At 44.6% G+C, this 25721-nt stretch overlaps 2 protein-coding genes across 5 annotated transcripts in view; one reads left to right on the top strand and one right to left on the bottom strand.

Moving 5' to 3' along the window:
• si:ch211-67e16.4 (PH domain-containing protein DDB_G0275795) overlaps positions 1-3073 on the top strand; it is a 12769-nt gene extending 9696 nt beyond the window's left edge. The window contains exons 7-10 of one of the 2 annotated variants that reach the window (XM_065962430.1): positions 67-257; positions 371-460; positions 843-921; positions 1408-3073. In XM_065962430.1, coding sequence (XP_065818502.1) covers positions 67-257; positions 371-460; positions 843-921; positions 1408-1667 — 620 coding nt within the window. In that variant the 3' untranslated portion in view covers positions 1668-3073. The remainder of the gene's footprint in view (positions 1-66; positions 258-370; positions 461-842; positions 922-1407) is intronic. The other variant, XM_065962431.1, reaches the window with a different exon arrangement.
• Positions 1821-25721, bottom strand: fer1l6 (fer-1 like family member 6). 3 transcript variants are annotated; one of them, XM_065962425.1, is made up of 46 exons: positions 25517-25721; positions 24430-24515; positions 23209-23320; positions 22929-22983; positions 22693-22824; positions 21943-22005; positions 21539-21617; positions 21103-21259; positions 20135-20321; positions 19733-19834; positions 19527-19617; positions 19230-19347; positions 18896-19130; positions 18700-18808; positions 18219-18462; positions 17285-17405; positions 17084-17184; positions 16556-16658; positions 15783-15902; positions 15539-15691; positions 15267-15438; positions 14587-14711; positions 14006-14140; positions 13774-13923; positions 12763-12870; positions 12548-12610; positions 12167-12265; positions 11798-12023; positions 11584-11699; positions 11368-11487; positions 11233-11278; positions 10639-10683; positions 9503-9600; positions 8625-8753; positions 8390-8530; positions 7731-7858; positions 7477-7647; positions 6497-6651; positions 6202-6344; positions 5459-5547; positions 5087-5185; positions 4888-5008; positions 4685-4805; positions 4446-4603; positions 4257-4357; positions 1821-3467 (listed from the first exon to the last, which is right to left on the bottom strand). In XM_065962425.1, the coding sequence occupies exons 1-46, from the start codon at positions 25549-25551 to the stop codon at positions 3287-3289; spliced, it is 5643 nt and encodes a 1880-aa protein (XP_065818497.1). In that variant the 5' UTR covers positions 25552-25721; the 3' UTR covers positions 1821-3286. The 3 variants fall into 3 exon arrangements, with proteins under 3 accessions (XP_065818497.1, XP_065818496.1, XP_065818498.1); XM_065962424.1 differs by having other exon boundaries at positions 11584-11726; positions 25517-25720; XM_065962426.1 differs by lacking the exon at positions 10639-10683 and having other exon boundaries at positions 11584-11726.

Below are 25721 nucleotides of genomic sequence, written 5' to 3'. Positions count from 1 at the left end.
TTTCAGAATCATTAATTTCTTTGAAAAACCTTACAACTTCAAACCTTTCTGTGCCTTCGTTCTCAGATCTGATGCCCACGCCGGCGTCCTCCCTTCAGCCCATCATCCCCCCTCGCCAGTCAGATCAACATCCCTGGACCAACGACCTCAGCCTTTATGAAGAGTACAAGATGCGCAGGAACGAACTCCGTCGAATGAACCTGAACAGACGACGGGAGCTCGAGAAGATGCTGCCTCAGCCTCTGCTGGCCGACCTGGTGAGTTACTGATCAGCGTCTCGTGGTCGAAGTCTCACATTTAAAGTCTCAGAGTTTAACAAAGTGTCTTATTGTTGTTGTGTTTTATTGTGTTTTACGATTTTGTCATGTTGAAGGTGCGAGAGCGTCGAGAGAAGACCAGGTTGAGGGTCGCCAGATGGAGGGCGAAGAGGAAACTCCAGGCGGGTCTGAACCAGATTCAGGTGAATAAAAACCGTCACCTGACACAAGCAAGGTTCTAACCCAGGCGGCTGTGGCTCAGTGGTACACTGGTCGGTTGTCTCTTAATGTATTTTCGGGTAGAAAGTGATGTGCATACAACATTTCAAAGATTTAGATCCGAGCTGTCTGTTAATTAACCTGCTGTGCGAGGTGTTTTATGGTTCGATACCTTCACTAGATCCTTTTTTAAGATTTCCTGATCAGTTCATGACCTGATTGGACCGTTTCCACTACATGGTTTTAGTTTTTGAATCAATGGTTCTTCTTACAGACCTCAGTGCTCCTCTCTCAGGAGTTCTCAGGTATCAGCGACTTCCCTCCTGACAGACTAAGTTCTTATTTTGTGTCTCTCTCTCTCTTCAGGCTGAAGGTGGCGCTGTAGGTCTTTCTCCGAATGGCTTCCCCATCAGCAGCCAGCAGCAGCAGCTCAGAGAGCCTTGTGGTAAGAGGAGACTCAGTCTGGACTTAATGTTAGAAGTGCTGTGTCCGATACTGGTGATGGCCGGTAGACGAGAAGAAGTCAGACAAAAGGTGGAAAAATGAGGTCGAAAGGGAAGCGAATGCGAGGGATTGCATGCTGGAAATCACCGTGGAGGGCCATGAACTCTTAGCCAGCAGTAAATAAAATGCTTCACATGTATTTTTCAGGCATGCATTTAAAGTCCTGAAATCTTCCTGAACTGTTTTTGGGGTGAGCTGAAAAAAACAGACTCAGTGTGCAAAGAGCTTAACATGAAAATAAAGGAAACTGTGTCGTGGATATATTACATTTTCAGACAATTTCAAACATTACAGTAAAGCTGGATCTGTTCAGATAAAGAACCAGAGATTGGCTGTAATTAAGCGTTTACGTTGAGTTGATATTTTTCCATCCAGGTGACGTTCATTGCTTCACTTTTTTTTAACCGATAATTGTGTCTTGTTTCAGCTGCGTCCTCCAGCGCTCAGCAGAGACAGAGCTCCCTGCTGCCTCCGTCCAGCAGCTTCCTCAACAACAGTCTACCCTTCATACCCTCCTCCTCCTCCTCCTCCTCCTCCTCCTCGTCTTCTGCTCTCCACCTGAGCGGCTCCAGCATGGCTCTTCATCAGCACACTGTCACATCATCATCGTCATACCCGCAGCAGATCGGCCTATCACAGCACGACATCTCTCTGATAGACTCAGATATCATCCAGTGCCGTGTTTAAAATGAGAGACGTGTTCAGGAGGTGTCGGACTCTCCTGCAGGATATAACGAGCAGACATCTTTGTTTGTGTTTGCAGTAAGTAGACTCAGTAGTAAACAGTTTGTGCTTGAAGTATTTGGTGTGGTGTCTCAACACAATAAGAGTCTGAGAGGCTGCATGCTTCATATTCTTTACTGAGCCCAGATCACAAAGTTTCACTCCACGATGTTAAAACTAAAAGTCCCTGAATCTTCAACAGTCTGTACAGAACTCAACATTAAAAGACTCAGTTACACAAAACATTTATTGTTGATCAAACTACATCAAGTGTGATGAATTCAGATACTGAAAACACTTCAAAACATTCAGAATCACATCGACCGACCTGAGCGTTATCGCTTTGCATTTTAAAGCTTTTACTGATATATAAATGTGGACTCCTTCAAAATAAGAGCCTCTGTATCTGTCTGCACATGGTTACTGTTCATGTATTTCAAAGTGGATTTTATGTGATGGTAATGAAACACGGCGCCATGCAGACGAACCGTCGTCGTAGTTTTTAGTCGGCAGGTGAATGTCTTTTAAATGTCGGACCGAGAGTTTCACTGCGTGGTGGATTTCTGTGAGTCAGTCCGTCCAGGAAGTTGCAACGTTACCATGCAGCAAATTCAACCAATCCCCAGCCTTTATGTGAGCATGCACTTTTCTTCAACCAGCCTATTTCATTCCTACAGATTACAAATCTGTGTGCACATTTTGAATTTGTAAATGCCTTTTTATTTTTATCCAAGCTGAGCCGTCGGGCGCTCAGTCATAATTTATAATTTTACGCTGCAGCAATAAAAACACAGCGAATCCTGGAGGGACTGTCAAGTGGACTCTCTTTTGTTTTAATGTAAATCATATGAACGCCTGAACCTGGTCTAATGAGTACACGAGGAAATAACCTGAGAAGTATTCCCGTTAGCGTGGAATAAAAAGACACTAAGAGAACATGCACACTAAGAATGAGATGATTTAAAACAGGTCATGAGGATATTCAGAATGTAGCGTTTCTAATGAAAACATGTGGAATAAGCTGATATATTATTCTGAGTTCTTTGTGTGTAAACAACAACACACAGCCTCTTATATGTTTGTGGACATTCTGCGATCTGTAAACAAGTCAAACACACCGAGAGGATGAAGGTCACGAGAGTTAGCATGACTGGAAACTGGGATCGAAGCTAAACACTCCTGATGTAAACAGCTTAAAGAACGATGTGGGATAAAGGTGGAGATGTTACCATGTAACCTCTGTGACCTCTCACCTGCAGGTGTTCCCTGGAAAAATGCTTTTGTTTTGAAGTTTAAGTCAGAACAAACCAATGATTTGAATCACCTGATGACCTGTTCGGTGTAAATAAACATCTAAAGATCTGTAGAAACAGGAACTTTCTTATTTACAGGCACAAAGTTTAAAATGTTTAAAACTACTGTGTGTGTGTGTGTGTGTGTGTGTGTGTGTGTGTGTGTGTGTGTGTGTGTGTGTGTGTGTGTGTGTGTGTGTGTGTGTGTGTGTGTGTGTGTGTGTGTGTGTGTGTGTGTGTGTGTGTGTGTGTGTGTGTGTGTGTGTGTGTCTGTGTGTCTGTGTGTGTGTGTTATCCGCTGACTATCTTCTGAGAAATGGCGCCGGGCAGTGTGTAGAAGAGCAGGGCGAGGAACAGCGCTGTGATGAGCAGCACCAGGCCGATGATGATGTACTTCTTGTAGTTTTTCCAGATGAGGTGGAAGAAACACTTGAATGGATTGACGAACCACGAGAAGGACGTGTCTGGACGACTGCGGGATGAAGAGGGGAGAAAAGATCGTTCAGTTTTGTTTTTGATAACTTTTTAATCGGGGTACACACTGGACAGATTTGAAGTCAGTTAGCCCACTTCAACAATCGAGGGGCCGTTATTTTACTGCTACCCATTGAGTCGGAGCCTCCTCTCGAAGGTCATTTCTGCTTAGCTTAGCAGACTGAAATCCAGGACAAGTTTTGCTTTGTACAAAGAGGAACCTTTCTGTTCCAGTGCCTCTAAGCTAAAATAAAAGCATGACATTTGTTGAATCTGCACAAAAAAGTAAGCAGGTTGTTTTGTTGGGACCTTTGAGGTAGATCTTCATAAACCCAATTCAGAGCGCCGTTTCAAGCCGTGATATTTACACCCCTGTGACATTTCGCCTTCAACCTGAATGTCTTAAAGGCGCAATGGGGGGACGAAGTGACCCCCCCCTCTGTAGTGTCTTCAGAGGCGTTACAGAGGAGAGACGGGATCAGCTGAGTCAGCGGGGGAGCACAGCGCTGTGTGTGTATGTGGAGCGCCCACTACGCCGTGCTCTCTCTCTCGCGCTTCTACAACCCTGTAAGGCAGCGAGAACTCACAGACTGGGACACCGATTGCAGAATTAATAAAACTGTCCTAAAGCACAATGAAGGCGGAGCTTATCTAAAACGCTGTTGCACATTGTGAAGGGCTGCTGTGATGTGACAAAGGAAACTGTTGAAGTCGTTGTTTGATGCAAAGAAACACAATAAAAGGATCAAACGGTGGACTGGATGAACGATCTCCTTCAGGCTCTTACTTTGGTTTCGGCAGCGGCTCCGGCTCCTTTCTCGCTCGTCCAACTGGATTCTTTTCTGCCTCCTCAGCCGTCACAAGATGAAACTCCGCCTCCACTTTCCCCTGAAGGAGACAGAGTCATGACCGTCATGAAGTGTCACCAAATGTTCTCCGCTCTGAATGAAGTTGTTGGTGTGTCTGCTGTACTCACCGTCAGCTCTCCAGACTTGCTGACGGGCCACCAGCCTCTCGCTCTCTTCTGCTGGAAGATGGAGATTTTCTCCGTCCCGTCCGTCAACATGTCTACCTTACACACCTTGGCCGTCTTTGCCCCACGAGGGAAACCGTGCAGGTCTAACTCCACCGTGCCTGAATACACAAACGCTTAAAAATCAGTGGAGAACAGATATTTACAGATCGTGTGGAGAGCTGTAAAAAATAAAGTCACACCAAGGAAGTCGTCAGAGGAGAGCGTCTCGAAGTCCCAGACCTGCAGATTGAGGATGGCAGGAAGCTTCTCCTCGGTTTTATCCAGAGAGAAAATATGCTCTCTCTTCCTCACCACCACGACCTGTCAGAGAGATTTAACAATAGTCATGTTTTCAAAAGAAACCAAGTACACCTGGTGTGTGCGTCTGTCAGCTGGTCGGTACCTTCTCAGCCGGCATGTAAAAGAAAGGGAACACAAAGCGCCAGTTGAAGTTTCCTTCTCCCGTCAGAGAGTTGTAGTGGACGTCGGTCTCCTGTCGGTCGTCCTCCAAACCTTTCAACCAGCTGCAGAGGAAGACGAAAAACATGAAGAAGTGACTAATATCTGCTCTCGTATCAGACGGAGGCGGTTTATATATTCACCCCTTGATGTAGATGTCGCTGGACTGTTGACCGGTCAGGAAGTTGCTGTCCTCCAGAATCACATCTTCTGTGTTCCAGATGATGATTCGCAGCTCGTACCTGAAGACACACATTCAGGCCCTTAGTCGACCAGTTCATGGTTCCTGAACTCCCTCCAGTAACTGACAGATGCATCAAGTCCCACAGGTTTAGTCTGACCTTTAACCCCCCCCCCCCCCCCCCCCCATATAGAAAACACAGGGACATACATGACATTACCCCAGTACTCGTAACACTGAACTTGTTCAACAGGCTGTCCCTGCATTTCACTTTGGATTTATGGTTTTTAATGTCTTACACAGTGTTCGTGTAAAGATAGAAGACAGCTCTCACCCTTTTGGTTTTCGGGGTGAAATATCCACAGAAGGTCCCGGATGAGGTAAGTCCATGGGAAACATGTCCACCCACATCTGGACCTGACCCTGCACACACACAAGAGAAAGAGCGTTCACAGTCCAGGTCAAAATGAGTTTATTTAAAGGTGACATTCCTCCTCTTCTTCTTCAGTGTGAATAAGTCTCAGAGCTCCTCTTTAACATGTGTGTGAAGTTTCTTGTTCTAAATCCACTCTGATCCTGTATTTGATCATGTCTATAAACCCCTCTATTTCAGCCCTGCTCAGAACAGGCTGTTTCTGTGTCTGTACCTTTAAATATGTAAATGATCTGTGTCTGACCACGCCCCCTCTCTGGAAGGGCTCGGGTGTACTCGGTCTTTCTCGCTCCATGTCCTATTGTTTACGGTGAGAAGGCAGACTCAGAGGGCAGAACAAACACCTAGCTGTGGGAGTGTTACTGCCCTTTGTGATGTCATGAAGGGAAAATCTCCAAACGGCCTGTTTGCGCACACATTTTCTGAAAAGTGGAGCAGGCAAAAGACGGAGAGGATGGACTTTTCTCATCACTGGGGGGTTTGCAGACAGACTAGAGGAACATGGGGAAGAGGATTTTACAGAATATGGGACCTTTAAAGATTTAATTTTGGGCGTTTTAAAAGAAAAAATTAAAAGCATGAATGCATGCTCCTGTTTGTTCTTCGAGGAAACAGTCGAGAACGTTGCACTTTGTATGAAGTACCTGGTCCATGCCGGGCCGGGCCTTGTTGAAAAGAGTCCTGGTCTCGATGTGTTCAGGAACCAGTTTACACCCCACAGCTGGAATCTCTGACCAGCGGTGAAGGATCTTCAGGGACAAGTGTTCGTAGGACTCCACCGGCTGGTCTGAGACACGAGCACACCTCACAGTTATTATGACATCACACACGTCACAGGACTGCCATGTGCACCGTTTAGGTTCAGGATCACAATAAGGCACATATCGGACTCTAAACATTCACCTGATGTAGAGAAATAGAGCACATTAAATGTTTCACCTTCATTCATGAAGAGCGTCTTCCCTGCAAACACTTTGTCGGCCAGAGTGATGCGTCCGGGTCTGAAATGAGGACCGTCCACGCCGTTCTCTATGCACAGCTTTGACAGCAGCTCTGAGGGCTTCAGACAGTCTCTCCAGGCGTTGTAACCATCGCTAACACACACACAGACGTAACAGTGAAGAGAAGGAGAGACTTCTGTGAGTAGATGATAAACACAGTTTAAATGCAGCCTTCCCTCCTTTTTTTTAGAGTTATTTTAGCATCTGAAAATAAACTTTCACCCTTAAAGCTCCTGATAAGAACATTCAGTTTCTGTTGACTTTGGCTCCCCCTGTGGCCAAAGTAGATCTTCTCTCTTAGCTGATTTTGTCCAGTACACGTGTAAGGGGCCCGATCACACAGAGACACCTCGCTAACGCAGCGCCGCCAGAACATTCATTGTTTTCCTCTGGTGCAGCGAGCTCGCCAGGTGCTCGTCTCATGTTTTTCGAGCGGTTTTTAGGCGTGCATAAAAGTTATAACGTTTTTTCAGGTTAATAGCCGCAGCGTTCAGTAATGTCACTTTTGGCCGAAGCAGCCAATCAAATCAAGTAGGAGGCTGTATCTCCTGGACTCGTCTAGATGCAAAGTGAGAGCTCTACGTTTGCTGGAATACATTTTTCCCCGGTCTTTTAGGCGCTCCCAGCTGTTCTTTCCCATGATGCACTCAGGCGGTGCCTAGTCGTGTTTCTCGGTGTGATCGAGCCCTCAGAAGTGTTGATCTCACCCTGTTTTCTTTTATTAGTTGAATGCTTCAATCTTTAAGAATCTTGCTGTGAAATACTCGTTAACCTCCTCGCTACACTCACCTACCGCGCGACAGCTTCAGGTGTTTAAAATAACTCGACAGAACAATAATCAGTTGTTGTTGTTTGTTTTTGTAGCTCATAAAAAGACGTCTGCATCACGACCACCTGAACGCTGGTCACATGGCTTACAGGCTGTACTCCATGGGGAGTCCGCAGGTCGCTCTGTGGCGGCTGTAGAAGCGGTTCTCCAAGTCGATGCGAGTCTCTCCGATCAGGTCGTCCCCTCCCACCAAGTCATAGTCGTAGATCACCACCGACAACAGAGACTCCTTCGGAAAGGTGGCGTGAAACTCAAATGATCTGGAAGAAGTAGATTAAACATTAAAAACATCTTTAGACATTTTCTGTGTCAGCTTTGAAGCTGCAGTGAGCTAGCTGCGTACCTTCCAAACACGGGATTGAGCTGCTTTGGGATGTAGTTGTCTCGGTCTTTGATTTCGTTCTTGCCGAGGCGAAGGACGATGTAAGGGTCAGCCTTCCCGTCGGGGTCAGCCGGGTGCAGGTTGGACGCCTGCAGAGAGGGAAGGACAGATGATATCAAACTCAGTTGTGTATATTGCACGTTTAATTCCCTTATTTTCTATCCTTATCCACAACAGGAGCAACTATAACCATCTCCAGGTTCATCATTTTACTCTTGCCTTCATCTGCCCAGGGACAACAGATGGAAATTAGCAAGCTAGCTAAATCTGGTACAAAGCATCTCTTCTCTTCTGAGAATAATGTTTTTTTTGTACACTGTCCCTGATTCAAATAAACGATTAAACTAAACTAAACTAAATCAGGACTATTTCAGATTCTCCTTTTTTGTTTCTGGATGTTTACTTCATCACTTTGTGTGTTGTTGTTTTGCCTCTTCACTTGCAACATTATAGAAATATGGACATTCTGCTAAAATCGAGGAATCAAAGTAAGTTTTGATGCTAAGAGTTTTAATCATACTTTGTCAGGATTTGTCATCAAATAAAAGTTGCTCTAAGTTGCTGCTTTTTGACTTTCCTGATCTGAAGAAGATCACATTAAATCTTTAAAACAGACTCACTGAGACGATGTAAACCCGTATCAGGACTTGGACCGGGCCGTTTAGAGGGATCCCGGTGTTGACTCTTAAGTGCCCAGAGTCCGCGGCGTCCTCCCAGTCCTCATCGTCACTCTCAGTCAGTTTGTAGAGGCAGAATTTCCCCTGCAGAGAACAACACAGCAGATTCAATTCATCTTTAAAACAATGAATCATTTTATTGTTTAACACAGAAGACATTTCAGCAAAGCGCCACAACCTTAAATTTGCCGACGAATCTCTCATCAGTCGATCCCTCCTCCTCATTGGCTTTCCCTCTGAAGAGGTCGTACGTTTTCACCCAATCATCAAAACCTCCAAACTCGGCTTCCAGCTCTTTGTTGAACAGCTGCAGAGAGATCATCAGAGATTTATCCATCAGACAAAAATCCTCTGACATATCAGTGGCAGGATCAAATGTTTCCTGCAAAGCTTTCTGGAGCATTAAAGGAGCAGTGTGTTGTGTTTTCTATCATCTAGTGCAAACTGTAAACAACACGTTAATATCATCTCACCATCTCATCCAGCTCTGTTTGAGAACTTACAGAAGCTAAACTTCTGGAGCTAGTGGAGTTTTCACCTTTAAGGACAACTGTAGTAAGATGAAGGTGCAAATCTGCAGATGAGATGTTGCACTGTAAACAAATACTAGAAAAGTAGTGCAGTGACCAGCTGTTAGAGCTTAGATCAGGCCCAGAAAAAGCCGGCCGGTCCTGACCTGTACCCGATGGCACGTTGGCTCCAAATCCTGTTTTTCTAGAAGAGCTTTGCAGGTGATAATGTTTCTAAACATCAACTAACAAACTTTTTTTCTGGAGAAAATCATGATTGATCTCCTGTCCACTAAGTTTCACATCATGCATTGCTTGCTATACTTCATCGACAGTTTATATCACCACTGAGACTTTGCAGAAAATAACTGATGTGGAGTAACGTCTGGTTTTATAATTCATGCATGAAACGGCTAATATGTTTGAACGACAGAAATGTGTTCAGATGAGACGCTATGAGAATAAATTCTGAAACACAGCTTCATGAGAGTCGGTATGTGTGTGCTGAGTATGTATGCTAAGTATCCACTGTTTGAGAACGGAGCACCTTTAGCGTGGCTAATTTAGCTGGAACGCCAAGTTTGGGATCCAACGTTGTTTTTCCTTTCTGCTGCTTCTTCTTCTTGTCTGCATCTGATTGGCTGACTGAGGGAAACAAACAAACGAGACATGTTTCAGTGACACAGAGCTGGAACTCTAAAAGAAAGTTAAAATATTGATGTTGATTTACAGACAGTACAGCCAAACAGCAGCAAACTAGATTCAGTCAGCTGGTTTTTTCTTTAGTCCCTTAAAGTCGTTTTCATCCTCACTAGTGATGTCAGTCTGGGACTCCTGTTGAGCAGCGTTGTGAGATTTATAAATCAAAAACCTCCTCATTTATCTGATACTGGTGTCAGTAAAATCCCTGAGTAAAATGCCTGAAACGCTTCATTTCAGCTACTGTCTCTTTAAGAGCCCCCCCTCCCTGTGTGCCCATTCTCCTCTGATTGGCCAGCTCGGTTTGCAATCGAAGGGAAAGTTTTAGTGCGCTTTCAGGTGGCTGTGTCCTTGAAAGAGCTGTCAGTGTGGGCTTGTCCTACTACTCTGCTCCATGTGCTGCTCTGACCATATTCCACCAGATGCGTAGTTTTATACCACATCGTATCTGGTAGAAGTTTTTTGTGATACGTCGGCTGAACGTCTGGTTCTGGCCAAGTCTTGCCAAGTTCTCCTCCAGAGCAGCAGGAAACCAAGTCCGGGGATTACACCAATAACTGAGCCAAGGTTTAGTTTGTGACATTATATCAATGTATTTAAAGATGGATCCACAGAATAGATCTCCTTTAAGCCATGCCCCTACATCTCACCAGGAAGCAACACACAGATCCACATTTTTAGTCGCGCTGCTAAACTTGTAAATAAAAGCAGAAACTGGAGGGTCACAGTGGAAGCTGCGATGCAGATCATGCAGCAACAGAAACAAACGTCCAGTACATCAAACCTGCAACACATTAATAAGCCAACAACTGAACTGTTTGCATGCATCTAAAATAAATAAATAAAGATAGTCAGTTCCCAGAGCCTCGAGCGGTCAGGAAAGGAGTTACAAAGCAGAAGGTCATTTGAAGAAATTTTAAAAAGCCTGTAACCACTTCTCTGGTCTTAATAACACCACTCTTAGCCCCAGGTCTGTGTCCTTACCCAGAGAGTCTACTCCATCGCTGAGCAAGCCGCCGAACACTGAAGCTGCAACGAACAACAAGGAGTGTGTGTGTGTCAGGGGAGGAGTTATGGAATAATGCTTCCATCAACATTTATAGCAGATCTAAATCAACAGAATCAGTGGTGATAGAAGCATGCATCTTAAAGATTGAGGGGGGAGCACATTGTTTTGGTTGCACTTGCTTTTTTTGGCCACTTGGGGGCAGCAACATAAAGCCATGAACCCAAATTAATATATCACCACAAAGGTTAAAATATAGGAGATTACAAGGAAACAGTTACACATCCTGCAGGTCAGAGGAATCGACCTAGAAAAGACATGTTTCTAATATTATTGCTCTTAGTTTGGTCTCATCAAAATTCTTTGTGAAAACGTTGGATCTTTATCCCCTAAATGCTCCGTTATGTTTACCATCAAGTCCACAAATGTTTGTGTCTGCTGCTGACAAAACTCCTGGCCAGTTCAACAAGGAGACACTTTAACCACTGAATTCAACGAAACACACAGCCAATCACAGGGCTCGTTCCTCTTGCCTGAGGGAGGTGAAACGCCCCCCTTAGAGGTTTTCTTACCTTTTTCAAACACCTGGGGGAATAGAGATCCATCCTTCTGTTTGGACTGAAACACAAACACACGTTCTCTTTTCCATATTTTTAAAACTTTTCATGTCGATTTGAATCGCAGTAAAGCTCAACGATCAGTGCTACCTCTTTCTCCACGGACGCGTAGTACTTGGACCACCAGTCGATGACACTTTCCGCTGATTCGTCTGCAACTGTCCGCTTCCTGCGCTTGGTGGAGCGTCGACTGCTTTTTGTCTTTCCATCCTGGATTGAGAAAGTAAAACGTGTAAAAAACAATTCAGAGAGTGGTTCAGAGAACAGAAAAGACTAGAGTTGTTTTTCTCCTAAATGGTTCAGCACCTTTTTCTTTACTTCTTTCTTCAGGGTGCGCGGGGCTGGAGGCGGAGCTTCATCCTCCACAGTGATCAGGATATCCTGCACAGTGGAACCAGGCTCTACAGAGAGCTGGGAAGGTCCTATTGGATGAGAGACAGCAGAGGCTTCTAAACTGGAGGATTAATCAATCTCATCACAAACTGAGCGTAGAGTTAGTTCAGACATGTTGAGATATTACCCTCTGTTTGCTGTGGCTCGGGCGCCAGATGGAGTTCCGGTGTGTACGAGATCGTGCGTTGTTTGGGTACCTGCACCGGAGCAGGCAGGGCCGGGGGCGGGACGTATTTGAAGGCCTTAAGGTTGTTGATGATGTGGTTTCCAACCAACGTGCTGCGCCCGAACGCCCTCCAGTCCACAGCAGTGATACTGAGAGGAGGATGGAGGAGCTCGTTATCTGGTAATTCCTGAAAGACGGAAGGAAAGAGGAGAAGCTGTTTCCTGGATCTTTAAATAAAGGTGCAGATTCTAGACCCCAAACTGTCGGCACAAAACACATGCATGTCTTCAAATGAGGAGCAGTGAGTCTACATGGATCATTGTTTCTTACCAGCTCTATGGCGTCCACCAGCATGGGGAAGTTTGGGTTGGACTTATACTTCTGAATGACTGACGAACGTAGAGTTTTACCTGCACACTCTATAAACACCTGGACACAGACAGAGGAGGGGATTAAAAACAGATCATCTCCTCTAAAGCCCGACTCAGACTGCTGGATAATCAGGCCGATTCCTCTTCACCGACAATCGCAGGGTCGTTCCCAACTCAAGACTGTATCTCTGTCCTCATTCTTTCACTCAGGACGTGTTTAGAAAATAATCTAACGAGTTAAATAAAAGTCTAATCGTGCAGCATTTTGAATGGTTTCAAATAAGACGGTGGTTTCAAAGCCACAGCTTGTAACAAACATGTTATGTTTGTGTGAGTGTACCTGAGGGCGATCAACAGACAGGAGCTGAACCTTCTTCAGCTCCCTCAGACCCCAGAACAACACCTGGTGGAAGAAAAACACACACCCAAGGTCAGTAATCAAAGTGCAGAAACAGAAATGTTAGCAGTTGGCTAACCCATTTACAAGTATTTATAGTTTCTGTGTTAAAAAATTAGTTTGCATGTACTAAAAGACACAGAAACAGAGAGGCAAACCTCGAGCCTGTAGGTGCTGAGAACAGGTCTGATGTTTGCAGGAACTGTGTAGATTCCTCCTTCTTGTTCCTCCAACGCCGGCAGACTCTGCTCTCCAGACTCTGGGATCTAAACAGTCATCACGAGGACACTTCTTTATTATATTGAGCTACATTCTACATCATAAGCTCTTCATCATTTTGTAAAATCCTGCATCAGGTGGGACTCCTTACTGGCAGGTCTTCCTGCACTATCAAATTCCTGCAGATGATCCAAAGCTCAGCAGCAAGACTCGTCTTCAACCTCCCCAAACCAGCACATGTCACTCCTCTTTTCATCTCCCTCCTCTGGCTCCCAGTTACTGCTCGCATCAAATTTAAAACTCTGCTGCTCGCTTACAAAACAGAACAGAAACGTCTCCTCCTTACTTTAACTCTCTGATCCAGGTCTACACTCCCTCCCCCCCACTACACTCTGCCAATGAAAGGCGTCTGATCCAACCTTCACAACAGGGTCCTAAGTCTCTGACTAGACTCTTCTCCTCTGTCGCCCCCCGGTGGTGGAACAAACTTCCAAACTCCATGTGATCTGCAGAGTCCCTCTGCACCTTTAAGAAAAAGCTAAAGACCCAGCTCTTTCATGAATACCTACTAACTTAATGATGATGATGATGATGTTATTTAGGATGGTTATGATGCTAATTAGAACTCTCAAGAGCAGCTGTCAATGTTGTTGATGATGACAATATATTAACTTTAATTATTTCAAAAAGGGCTCTGTCTCTGGTCACTTCCTGTCAGCTCCTCTGGTCACTTCCTGTCAGCACCTTTGCTCTGCCTCTGGTCACTTCCTGTCAGCACGTGTGTCTGATTGGACTTAAAGCTCTAAGTTTTAACTTCCTGTCGTTGTCTCCTCCTTTCTTTCTCCTTGCTCGTGTTGTTCTTACTCTTTGATGTTCGTGGCGTTGGATAAAAGCGTCAGATAAATGAAATGTAGATTTGTAGGTTATTAAACGGAGTTTGCAGTACAGACCTGCAGAAGTTCAAAAGCAGCCAGCAGGTCTCCTCCTGATTGGCTGCCGCAGTGCAGCGGGCTGTACTGGAGGGTTGGAGGCGTGTAGGGTTCAGAGTTTAGCCGGATTTCAGGCACCGCCACCGTGGCTCCCAGATACTCGGCTTTACCCTGCCAACAGCCGGAGGATGGAGAGGATAGGTGAAGAGTTCAATTCAAAGTTTTTACATTCTACACGTGTACGTAGTATTACCAGAGCGTCGTCGTCATACACCTCGATGAGAATACGTGGCGGCTCCTCCTTGATGTGCTGAAGATCTCCGCTGAGCTGCAGGCGGCTCATCGGCAAACACTGATTCCATGTTGGACTGAGAGTCTGACTGATGATCTTAAAGTAACACAGACTTGCCCGATTACGATGAGCACACATAAAGACATACAACATTTATTTAAAGGTACAAAACCATCTAGAGCTGCAGAATGGAAATGTTGTTTCCCAATACAATAATACAAAAATATTATGTCTTACATGTTCAAGACGTTATCACATTTTGATTTAATATTTTATTTCTAAACAATTATTATTTAAGTAATTTATCGACAAGTTTAGACAGCAAATATCAAACCCAGGCAGCTAGACGATCTGACACAGTATGACCAGATACAATGAGAGCATGTTCTGATACTGTACGATAGGATACATTACGATATGATAGGATATGATATTTCAAGATGTGACTTTGGCTTTGGCCACATGTAGTTGCCTCTGTAGAGGGAATAAAGAAACATAAAGAAAAGCATCCTGGGATCACAGCTGTGCGTTAACACACTTACGTTGGTGGTTTGGCTCTGAGACAGAAAGGTGACTCGGGCAAAAGGGTCCGACAGGCCGCTGTTGTCGGCAGCAATCAGCCCACGAGCCTGATACATGTGACACCTCAGTTGGAACTGATGTTGCTCTGGAGACACAAATAAAACATGGAGGTCAGTTTGAGTCAAATGATTCTGTAAATCTAAGAGCCAGAGGCCGAACTGCAGACCGAAACTCTTTTATCAAAACCCTCATTTCAGCCTCGGCCTCAAACTGTTCGTTTCTACTGCTGTTTCTTTAAAGCCCCCCCTCCCCACGTGCCCACTCTCTTCTGATTGGCCGGCTCTCTGGAAGCCTTCTGGAGGGGCCAAACACTGCAGGGCTGCTAGGGGAGGGCTTCTCTCCAGAGCTGGGAGAAGAGAGTCTCTGTAAGAGGTTTCAGAGGCTTGAAGCCGTCTGGGGAAATTCTTGGTTTCATATCGGGGAGCTATGGCATGATTTACAGAACAAGGCGTTTAGCGCCCCCTGCAGACTCATCCTGGGATTACTCCAACACACGTTTACCTCATGATCTGAAACTTTGCCCACATTTAGTTTGAACATCTTGAGAGTTTATAATCGGGGATGAGCAGAACAAAAACAGTAACACAAGTTGCAAAATCTTTAAAAAAAAAATGGAGAAACTGTCTTCTTCTTCTCTTACCTGCGCTGACAAGGCGTTTTGGAGGGTTGCTGGCGTCGGCTCCCCCTGTGGCAGGATGGAACCCTGCAGGTAGGTCATCCAGCATGTGGATTGAGTCGGCATATTTTCCAAACCACAGAAACACATCCAGCTTGGCTTGGACTGACAAGCCTGCAACACGCTTCCCTGGAGGCTGAACACACAAACACACCGGCCAGTTTTCTCTCTGCCAACATTCCTGCAGAGAACGACGTCTAAGTTAAGATCTGTGTGTGTGTGGGGGGGTGGGTTACCTTCAGAAACAGTGTGATGATCTTGCCACAGTGGACTCCCCGGGCCTCCTGGTCACTGGAGAACAGCAGGTCTCTGGCTCGGACCCGAGCGTATGCAACACGCTTGTTGTTGCTCAGCAGCCACACAAAGAGGTCTGGAACTGTGTGCTGAGGCTGCAAAAAAACCATGCACAGGTGTTCAAGACAGGTAGGTAACCATCAGGATGGAAATGGAACACACACAGAAACAGAGTGAGTATTGTACCTCCACCACAAGAAAGCGTAGTTTCTGTGTGAGTTTCGTTGCATTCTGCAGCGTTTCTTTCACTCCGCCCACTTTTCTCTTCCTGTCTCCCAGGCTCTGAGCATCTCCTATCATACTCTCCTGAAACACATAAAACACACATTATTTTCACACTTCATCTCAACAGCTCACCCCAAAGTCCATCATGTAGAACACTTGTGTTAACTCCTCACGTTTGCCAACCAAAGAGCAGCGCTTGTTGTCAAAAAGACGAATAAATGTAATTATCTACTGCACGTCTTAACCCACAAATAAACAGACAAATCTTGATAGAGTTCTCTTATGTAACTGGCAAGTTAACAAATTAAGATTTATTATTAAGCAGAAGCAATTACACGTTGTGAAAACACTCAAAAAGCTTTAACATGAAACATCTTTGCTGTAAAGATGTAAATATGTTTGATTTGATTTTAACTTCTATTTTTATTTTTAATAAGTATATTCCCATCCCCTGTTTTCTGGAGCTGCTGTAATGCACAAATTTCCCCCACGGGGATCAATAAAGTTTATCTTTATCTTTATCTTTAAAGAAAAGGAGCAGGAGAGGAGAATATAAGGAAAAATAACTGTTAAACCTGAACCTCTTGTTTATTAGGATTTTAAAATTCTGAATATGTTTGTCCTAAATGTGCAACAGAGACAGAGTCACAGATTACTTCAACACAAACACTGAGCGTTTTATAAATGAGGAATTGTTTTCAGTGTGTGTTTCTGTGTTTGTCAGATTTTCCCACCAGTTCCTGTTTACACATGGTGAGGCGTTTCTTGTCCAGCTGCGTGAGGAAGCTCGACTTCAGCTCAGCCTTCAGCTTGGCCTCGGCTGCTGTGATGAAACTCCTGCAGAAGAAAACGAGTCCAAGTCAACAAAACCACTGTGGCTGTTTTTTTTATAGCAAAACCTTAAAGGTCCAATCAGTGAGCTGTGTAGAGAGTGAGATGATAAAGGTATCTTACTCTCTGATCATTAAGGAAACATGCTATGTTGAAGTGCTGGCTTCTCTGACAACAATGCAGCAGCCAGTATGTCCTCCTTCTAACTTTAGATTCTGCTCCTGAATGCTCTGGATTTGTTTGGACCAGAGAAGGTAGGCGCTTTTAAGACACGCCCCCACACGGCCATTTTAAACCCCTCAGAAAAAGGGGCGTCATTAAATACTCAAAAGTTCCTTAAAAGTTGAAAAAAGTCTGTCAAAACTTTTCCTCAGGTGTTTCTGGGAGACAGTAGCGGTCTATAAGTGCTTGGGATTTGATTGTGTGATTACCTCGCGTCCATACAAAACTCTTTGAGGACGATTTTGAGCATTGGCTCCGCCCCTGGATCTGACTTCTTGTGTAGCTCGGCTGCACTGGCCACGCCCTCCTCCTAAATGACACAAAGGGAAAGAGCGTAAATCAAGCCGCTGACATTCAGATAAACAGTTTGATGAGTAGAACATGTGGTGCATGTGTCAGCGTGTACATACAAACAGGACAGCGATGTTCTCCAGCATGTTGGAGTTGTACAGTCGGTAGGTCCTGTCATCCCACTGACCGAGCACATTGATACAAGGCTTCTGCTTCTCCAGAGGAAGATACATGTAGTATCTATAAACACATATATATAAACAGTTAGACACAGAGAAGTTTAGATTCTGCTCCTGAATGCTCTGGATTTGTTTGGACCAGAGAAGGTAGGCGCTTTTAAGACACACGGCCGTTTTGGACACCCCTCGGTTTGCCAGATATGAGAGCAGTTATCAGGTCAACAGGTGTTGCAGCGATGGAAGCGGTCAAGAGAAGTGGTTCAGATAGAAGTGATTGTACCCGACCTAAAAAGCCTCTGCATGTTTCTAATAAGCTCCACGAGCAGAAACGTGCTCAAACTAGGATCAATATTGGAGATGCTTTTGAAAAATGGAGAGAGGTTAGAACACAGAAAGGTTTACAGACCCATGCAGAGCTGGAGAAACACTGAAGCTACCAGGTCAAAACAACAGGTGTTGCAGTGATGGAAGCAGGCAAGAGAATGTTTTCAAGCATCTTGAAAAATCCTCTTTATTTATCTGACATTGGCCATGTGCCCCCATTTTTTCTGATTGGCCAGCTCTTTGGAAGAAAAATGCTGCAGGGCTGCCAGGGGAGGGCTGCTCTCCAGTGCTGGGATAAGAGAGCCTATGTAAGAGGTTTCAGCGGCTTACATGGAGGCTTGAAGCAGTCTGGTGAAATTCTTGGTTTCAGATCGGGGAACAATGGCGTGATTTGCAGAACAAGCCGTTTAGCGCCCCCTGCAGACCACTTTTAGTTTGGACATCCAGCATTAAACATAAACATCGGCTGACGTGCCACAGTCCCTCAGATTATGTCAATCATTTATACACAACATAGAGAGAAAAACAGCCGACATCTTTCACACTCAACTTGTTTCCGTCCACGATTAGCGGTTTCTCTGGAGGCGTGGTGGACTTGGAGGTCAAGGGGGGGTCTTCTTTGACTTCTCGGGGTAAAAGAGGGGAGGATGGGGAGGAGCTGCGAGGAGAGGTGCCGAGCAGGTTACCGCTGTCTGGGACGTCCAGCGCTCTGGGACTTCTGGGGCTTCTCCTCCGACTGACAGAAGGACTCGGGGCGGGCGCAGCAGAAGGCTCCAAGATATTCCCAAAGTTACCTGAGAGGGGAAAGGAAGTGATCAAAGTTAGTCCTGATTGGAATCTGTAAACTACTTCTACTACTACTTTATTTTAATTTGACAAAAAGACCAGAGAAATAAAACAATAATTCAGGATAAATAAAGTAACACAGACACTTCTAAATGTATTCTGATTCTTACAACACAACAGTCTGTTCTGTGACTTTTGGACTTAAATGTTGATGATTAGTGAAAAGCATTTATTTGCAGACTCACCCATGGAGAACTCAAAGCTGATTGGTCTGTCTCCGATCTTCCTGTCGATCAAGGTGGCTTCAAACACCGCCCCGAACAGAATGAATCGTTCCTGGTTTTCTGCCTTCATCTGGATACAACGTCAAATGTTAGCTTTAAAAGGAGCATGCAACTTCGTGCTGTTGTGAATTGTGGAACCACAAAGTGAGTTTCTCACCTCAGGAGGAGCTTCCACAGGCATCACCTCTGCTGCCACAGTCTTCCCTTTGTCATCATCTGCTGCTCCTCCTGCTGCTCCTCCCGCTCCTCCTCCTGCAGCCGTCTTTCCATCCTTCCCTCCTGCTTTTCCTGCTTTGGGATCCTTCACTGACTTGACCAATTTGCTCAGTTTGGACTCCGAGCCTGTCCCACCTGATAGGATCTCCACCGTCAGCTCCATGTAGACACGGCCCCTGAGAGCAGCAGGGATTGGATGGCTTGTTGTTGGTGAGGTATATTCAAACAGTTGATTGAAAAAAAAAGGTGATTAAAAAAACTTTGTAAACATTGACCTGTAGGACACACCCTCTCCGATGCCCTCATTCAGCTCCACTGTGTCGTCGCCGATTGAAAAGTTGCGAGCAGAGCCGTACAGGTTGATCCAAGCGGGACCAAAAGTTGGTAAAAAGCCTTGAGAAAGAGAGAACAAGAAAGTCACTCAGAGCAGACGACCAACTCCTGAAATGATCACTCTTTACTTTTCCTTTGATTCCTTCCTCAGATATCTCATCTCCAAAAACTCTTTCTCTTTCCCACCTTCCCCTCCCCCCCAACTCAACCTCTGCCCCCCCGCCTTACTCTCTCTTTACCTCTGTCCCCGTCCTGTTCATTGGAGATGCGTCTCAAGTCAAAGTAATGGGTTCCTATTGCGACGTCGCTCATGCTCCCCTCATCCCAGACCTATGAGGAGACAGAAGACAGACCTCTGTTACATTTAGACTTTGTTTCCTTATTGCTTTGTAAGTGTAAATAAAAGACACATGTGCAGGATGTCCTTCCTTTCCCTCTCACAGACCTGGATCTTCAGTCTCTGACACAGCGGGGGGAACATCTCGGTGAAGACGATCTGCTCGTTCCACACTGGATCTGCTGTGGACTTCTGAGTGGACGTCCGACCCTGAGTGGACAGATAGGACAGATTAGGAGAAAGAATCCTAAAGAGGACGCATAGCGCTCAATGTAACTGAGTTTATATTGTCTGTTATGCATCTCGCATACAGATTCATATTTATTTTGTATCCACGGTTCAAGGGCGCCCTCTCTCAGGTGTACACGTGCGTGTGAATCGTCACACCTCAGTGTCTGAACATTCAAAATAATCCAACTGTTCAAACGTTTCTGTGAGATGATTCAGAGCATCTGATTTTACTGCAGCGTATTTTGAATTATCGTTGGTTTAAAGTCTACTATAACCCACCACTCGTTTGAAGAAGCTGACCACCACATATGGGTCTATGAGCGCGGTGTTGTCCCCGATGAAAGCCTTGGTGACGTTGGCCATGATGCTGGAGTTGTTCCGAGGAAGGCCTTCAGCTCTGTACACCTTCACGTAGAAACGAGCCCAGGGTCGCTCGGATGGGAAACCCTCTGGTATCAGCAGGTTTCTGAGGAAAAGGTCAAACAGCAATACACAAATAAGTATCAGCAACAACTTGCAAAAACTTGAATACCCAATTAAGACTCCATGAGTGTGCAGTTTTCTTTACTTTACATTGTAATACATCTCCATGGCTACAGCTCAAAAGTGCCCAAAATTACGACAATCATATAAAAGTAAGAAAATGGTAAAGTATTCACAAAAAAGGATGTGCTTTAAAGATACTAGGGATTTATCGGTCAATATTAGCTTAAAACAGCAGAGTATCATCTGCATATAAAGAGATGCAAGTATCACAGCTTTTATTAAAACTCAATAAATCTGAATAACATGAACCTTTTATTTTTTAAAGATGTATTTATGTGCTTTTTATGCCTTCATTGGAGAGATGGGGCAGTGGACAGAGCTGGAAATCAGGAAGAGAGAGAGAGAGAGACAGAGAGAGAGATTGTGGGTAAGGAGCCAGAGGTCGAACCCAAACCCGGGGCCGCCCTTCTGGAGGACTACAGCCTCCACATATGGGGTTCGCACACTAACCACTGTGCCACCAGCCCCCTATATCATCAACTTTTTAACGTCTATAAGGTTTTAAAGCAATCTGTTCAAATGTAAGCCACAAATTTAGATTATTTTATAGATCTTTTAACTTGAGCGAGTCAGTGGGAGCAAGTGAGGTCACGTCTTTCTGTTTTGTTTCTGTTTCTGTAACCTTGACCAGGAAAACAAACCATTTAGATAAAGCAGGATTAGCTTGTTCATCTATGATCAAACAGAAAAGGGTTTTGTACTTGTCTATCTGCTCGTCAGCATCGCTTGCTTTCTGTCCCGGTTGCATGGCATCACCTTTGGCGGAGACACTGATATCACACTTCACATAACCTTTGACCCCAGTGCTGATGTCACCTGGATTGTTCAGCATCGCCCACTTATTGATGAACTGGTGACCTGTGGGAGTGAGAAAGAGAATAGGGTGTTCACTGGGTGTAAAGGCGGATTAAATAGGAAATCGTGTCTGCACATTGTAGAATCATTATCAACTTTCTCTTTTGTAAGGCATTATCCCAAACCTATCACAACTGGTAGCTTTATATCTTAAAAGCTTTTGTATAATCCTCAAAGCTTATTCGGGTTAAGTGAATAAAGCATGTTAAAGCATACATTTGCTTTAGAAGGCTACCACTTCTCTAGGTACTTTAAGAGACACCTTAGAAAGAGATGCGCTACCTGGCTGTTTGTAGACGGTCCACACGTCCAGCTGGAAGGACCCAATGCAGAAACTTCTCAACATTTTCGAGTGAATCACCTGAAGAGAGAAAGAAAAACCATCTTGAGTCCAAAGCAAAGCTAATAACTCCAACAGGCTACTACTTGTCTTCCCTCAGTCTCTCCTGCCTTTCTTCAGCTGTCCAAAACAATAAAGGCAAAAAGGCCCAAAACATGTAACTTCACAAAACTAACTGATCGGTTCTTCAGAAGAGAAAATGACAGCACCATCTGCATAGAGTCGTCTACAACCAGGATCACTGCAGTGTGAAGGCTTTCTGATTTGATGTTTTACAATGTTTGAAATTAAACAAAAAACTTTTGTCAGAAATCCCTGATTTTGTTATTGTTTGTTTTATACTCACCGTTAGCTTGATGACTTTGTCGAAAAACACTTCCTTGTGTGCAAAGAAGTCAAAAACAAAATACTGAAGGGAGTAAAAACAAGGAATGAATTAGAGACCATTCAAAGATTCATTATACACTTTAAAGATGGAGTCGGCAGCTTCCTCCTTCAAAATAAAATCCAGACTTCTCCTAAAGTGAAGCTGCTCCATTGTCCCCTCTGGGCCTCCGTACATGTGTGGTGGTGACTGTGTCTGCAGAGACTCTGTCCTCTCACTGGATTTTACTGTTCTGATTTGTGACGGTTGACTCGGGACGTTTGTGGGCGGAGCTGGTGTGTTTCCTCCAGCCAATGACAGCGCAGCAGGTGAGTTTAGGAGTGGATACAATTCAGTGATTGGACGAGATTCAAAGCGGTGAATATGACGGACGTGGACGTAGCATCAAAGAAGAGAAAATATAATGAGAGTGAGGAGAAACACCAAGTGGATAAAGATCGTTCTAAAACGAGGGTGAACCTTGTGTTGGACGTGGAGTTGATCTACTTCCTGTTGGACAGGAAGGGGACAAACACCGGCGGTTAGCTTGTGCTAGCGTGCGTTAGCTTGCAGTGTAGGTACAAGCAGTAAACGTACACACTACGTCCTGCAGGGGGCGGGGCTTTTGGGGGTCATGAGCCCAGGAGGAGGAGCCCAGTTTGAAAGTTTACAAACATTTCTACTGACTCCATCTTTAAGACTGAGACATAGAAGCTTCTTATAGTTTCGTACCTCATTGAAAAAAGGAGCGTTGGTTCCTTCCTTAACCGACGTCTGTTTCTTTTCATCACCGATCTCAATCACCACACTGGGGTCAATGTTTTCTCCCACCAGCTGCCTCGCCTCTGTGATGTTGACGGCGATCTACGAGAAAGACAGAGAGCAACAACCGATGGTCCCCAAACTATCATCATCGAGTACATCATTGTTTACCGTAATGTGTCGTGTGTCCTGTTTGTCGTGGTTACCTGAAAGCTCTGTGGTTTCCCTTCACTCTGCTGGATGCGAGTTTTCAGTTTGGCCCTGTGAGATGTTGCACTGTCAGTTTCTTAACATGGTTACACAGAAATAAACAACTTTACAATCACCACTTTATAAGCTCGAGATAGATAGACGCTGGTCCCACTGTGATGCTACTTTGAGGGACAATCTGACGTTCTGTCTCCGAGCAGTATTCCTGTTGGTGGTCATCGTCACAAAGACAAACTGACGTGCTTCATGAGAGATGTGCAGCGCGTCATGTCATACCTCTTAGTGTCGGGTTTGATTCTGGTTCTGATTTCAGAGGGTCCTGGTTGTTCCTCGATGTTGTCTCCTTCTAGCAGGGACGATTCTTCAGTCAGCGCCTCCGCTTCACTGTCTACACAAACACACACACACACACACACACACACACACACACACACACACACACACACACACACACACACACACACACATACACACACACACACACACACACACACACACACACACACACACACACACTAAAGCTTGATCCAAAGGTCAGGTGACACGTTGACTGTCTTTATTAGTGAAATAAACGATACAGTTTAAAGGCTTTATATGTGATGTTTTGATCCAGCAGATGTCGCCCTTGAGCACCAGCATGAAACCAAAACAACTGGCGCTGCATTGTTGTGTTAGCATGCTAATGCTAGCGATCTTTATTCTGCTGGTATCTTCACACTGCATGTAAATTTACCTGAAATGAGCGTGATCTAGAAACACAGTTAAGCAGTGAGTACAGTATGTTATTCTTCTTTTCTCTAGTCCCTCAATTAAACAACTTTTATACACGAGGGGAGGAGTCAGCCGGCCGTCCGGGCGATGTAAACAAAGTGAAGATAGGACTCTGAAAACTCTGAAAACATCACAGACAGTGGGACTCGGGTGTTACACCCATTGTAGACAGTCATGACTCACAGAGTTATTTTCAGAGGAGATACTTGATTTCTACATTTAAGTGTGAAAAATCACATCGAAAGACTTTAAAGCTCCCTAAATGTTATCTTACATGACTGACTGTCCATGAGCTTTCATTATTGGTAAACACCAGTAAATTCATTGTGGATGTCTTGACTCAGAGATCGGGTGAGGAGTTCAGACATTCAGGGCGAGCTCGGAGTAGATCCTCTACTCCTTCACAAAGTCAAAGAACAACTAAATTCAAACTAATATAACCCTGCTCTACAATCCCACACCCGGTCTGCTGCAGAAACATTGTCATGAAAAAGATTTCCAAGGAACTTTTGAAGAATGTTGTATAAATAAATATATTGCCGTCGTGTGATGAGTGATGATCATGTTCTGTGTTGTTCTTTAAAACCTGAAGGACTCATAATTACTGTAAGTCATGTTCATGTATTTAAGTTGGAACTGTTTGACAAGGGAAAGTCTGCGTGCGTGTGTGTGTGTGTGTGTGTGTGTGTGTGTGTGTGTGTGTGTTGTTTGTTTTCCAGGCCTTACCCACAGCTCCCTTGTTTGCCAGGACCAGGTCTTTGTTTGCTTTCTTCTTCTTCTTCACTTTCAGGCCGAACATGAGTTTGGCTTTCCTGCTCACAGAAGATTTGAATCAGTGAAATCTGATTTTATCTCAAACAAATAAATTTTATGCACTCACGCTACATAATGGAAGTCAACGTCCTGAAAATGTGTTTACGACTTTTAATCATCACTGTTTTAAGGCCCCCCCCACACGGCCGTTTTGGACGCCCCTCAGTTTGTCAGATATGAGAGCAGTTATCAGGTCAACAGGTGTTGCAGTGATGGAAGCGGTCAAGAGAAGTGGTTCAGATAGAAGTGATTGTACCCGACCTAAAAAGCCTCTGCATGTTTCTAATAAGCTCCACGAGCAGAAACGTGCTCAAACTAGGATCAATATTGGAGATGCTTTTGAAAAATGGAGAGAGGTTAGAACACAGAAAGGTTTACAGACCCATGCAGAGCTGGATAAACACTGAAGCTTCAGAGTCCACCACATGGTGACCTGAGTGAGCATCCACTCTAGAGAGGGGGGGGGGGAATCAACGGCGTTGGAAACCTCCAAGTCCATCCAACAATAAATAAAGGTTTGATTAAAAATTACTTTTGCTATCTCGATCCTTTCAAACAGTTCAGACTGTGAGGAGCGAGCAGACTCTTTGATCACAGTGTCAGTCCGTCTGTGGGCTCGACTCTGATTATGTAAAAATCAAAAGAGGTGTCCTCAGGATGTTTCTAAAATACTTCTTGGGATATCAAACAATTTACCTTTAATCCTTTAAATGAAAAATGATGTGTGCTTAATAGTCTACATACATATCTCTACAATTCTACATTTCATTCATCAGACTCTTTCATCCAAAGTAATGAACACCAGAGAGTAAGAACAACACAAGCAAGATGTAGAGGCAACGACGTCAGGAAGTTCAAACACACAGCTTTAAGTCTGACATGTTTTAAAGATTGTTATTCTTCCTCCAACATCAACATCTGACGTGCACCTTCAAAATAAAACAACCAGGATTCTTTAAATCAAACTGAACGGGATGTTTCAGAGACTTAAAGCTCTTACCGCCGCTGAGTCGAAGGACTGTCGGAGGTTTCCATTCAGCCGAACGATGATGTTTTATTTCTTTGTTTTTATGAGCAGATACTCTGAGGCTCCAAGTCCTGAAGTTATCATTCAAAAACTACACATCCTTCAAACTCAATCTGGCTGCTGTTCGGAGCTTTGTGTGCTAAAAGATGTCTGAATATAAGACACCTTCTTGTCTGCT

Source organism: Labrus bergylta, chromosome 13, assembly GCF_963930695.1.
Source record: "Labrus bergylta chromosome 13, fLabBer1.1, whole genome shotgun sequence".
Classification (NCBI taxonomy): Eukaryota; Metazoa; Chordata; class Actinopteri; order Labriformes; family Labridae; genus Labrus; species Labrus bergylta.
This window is presented reverse-complemented; position numbering and strand designations above follow the sequence as displayed.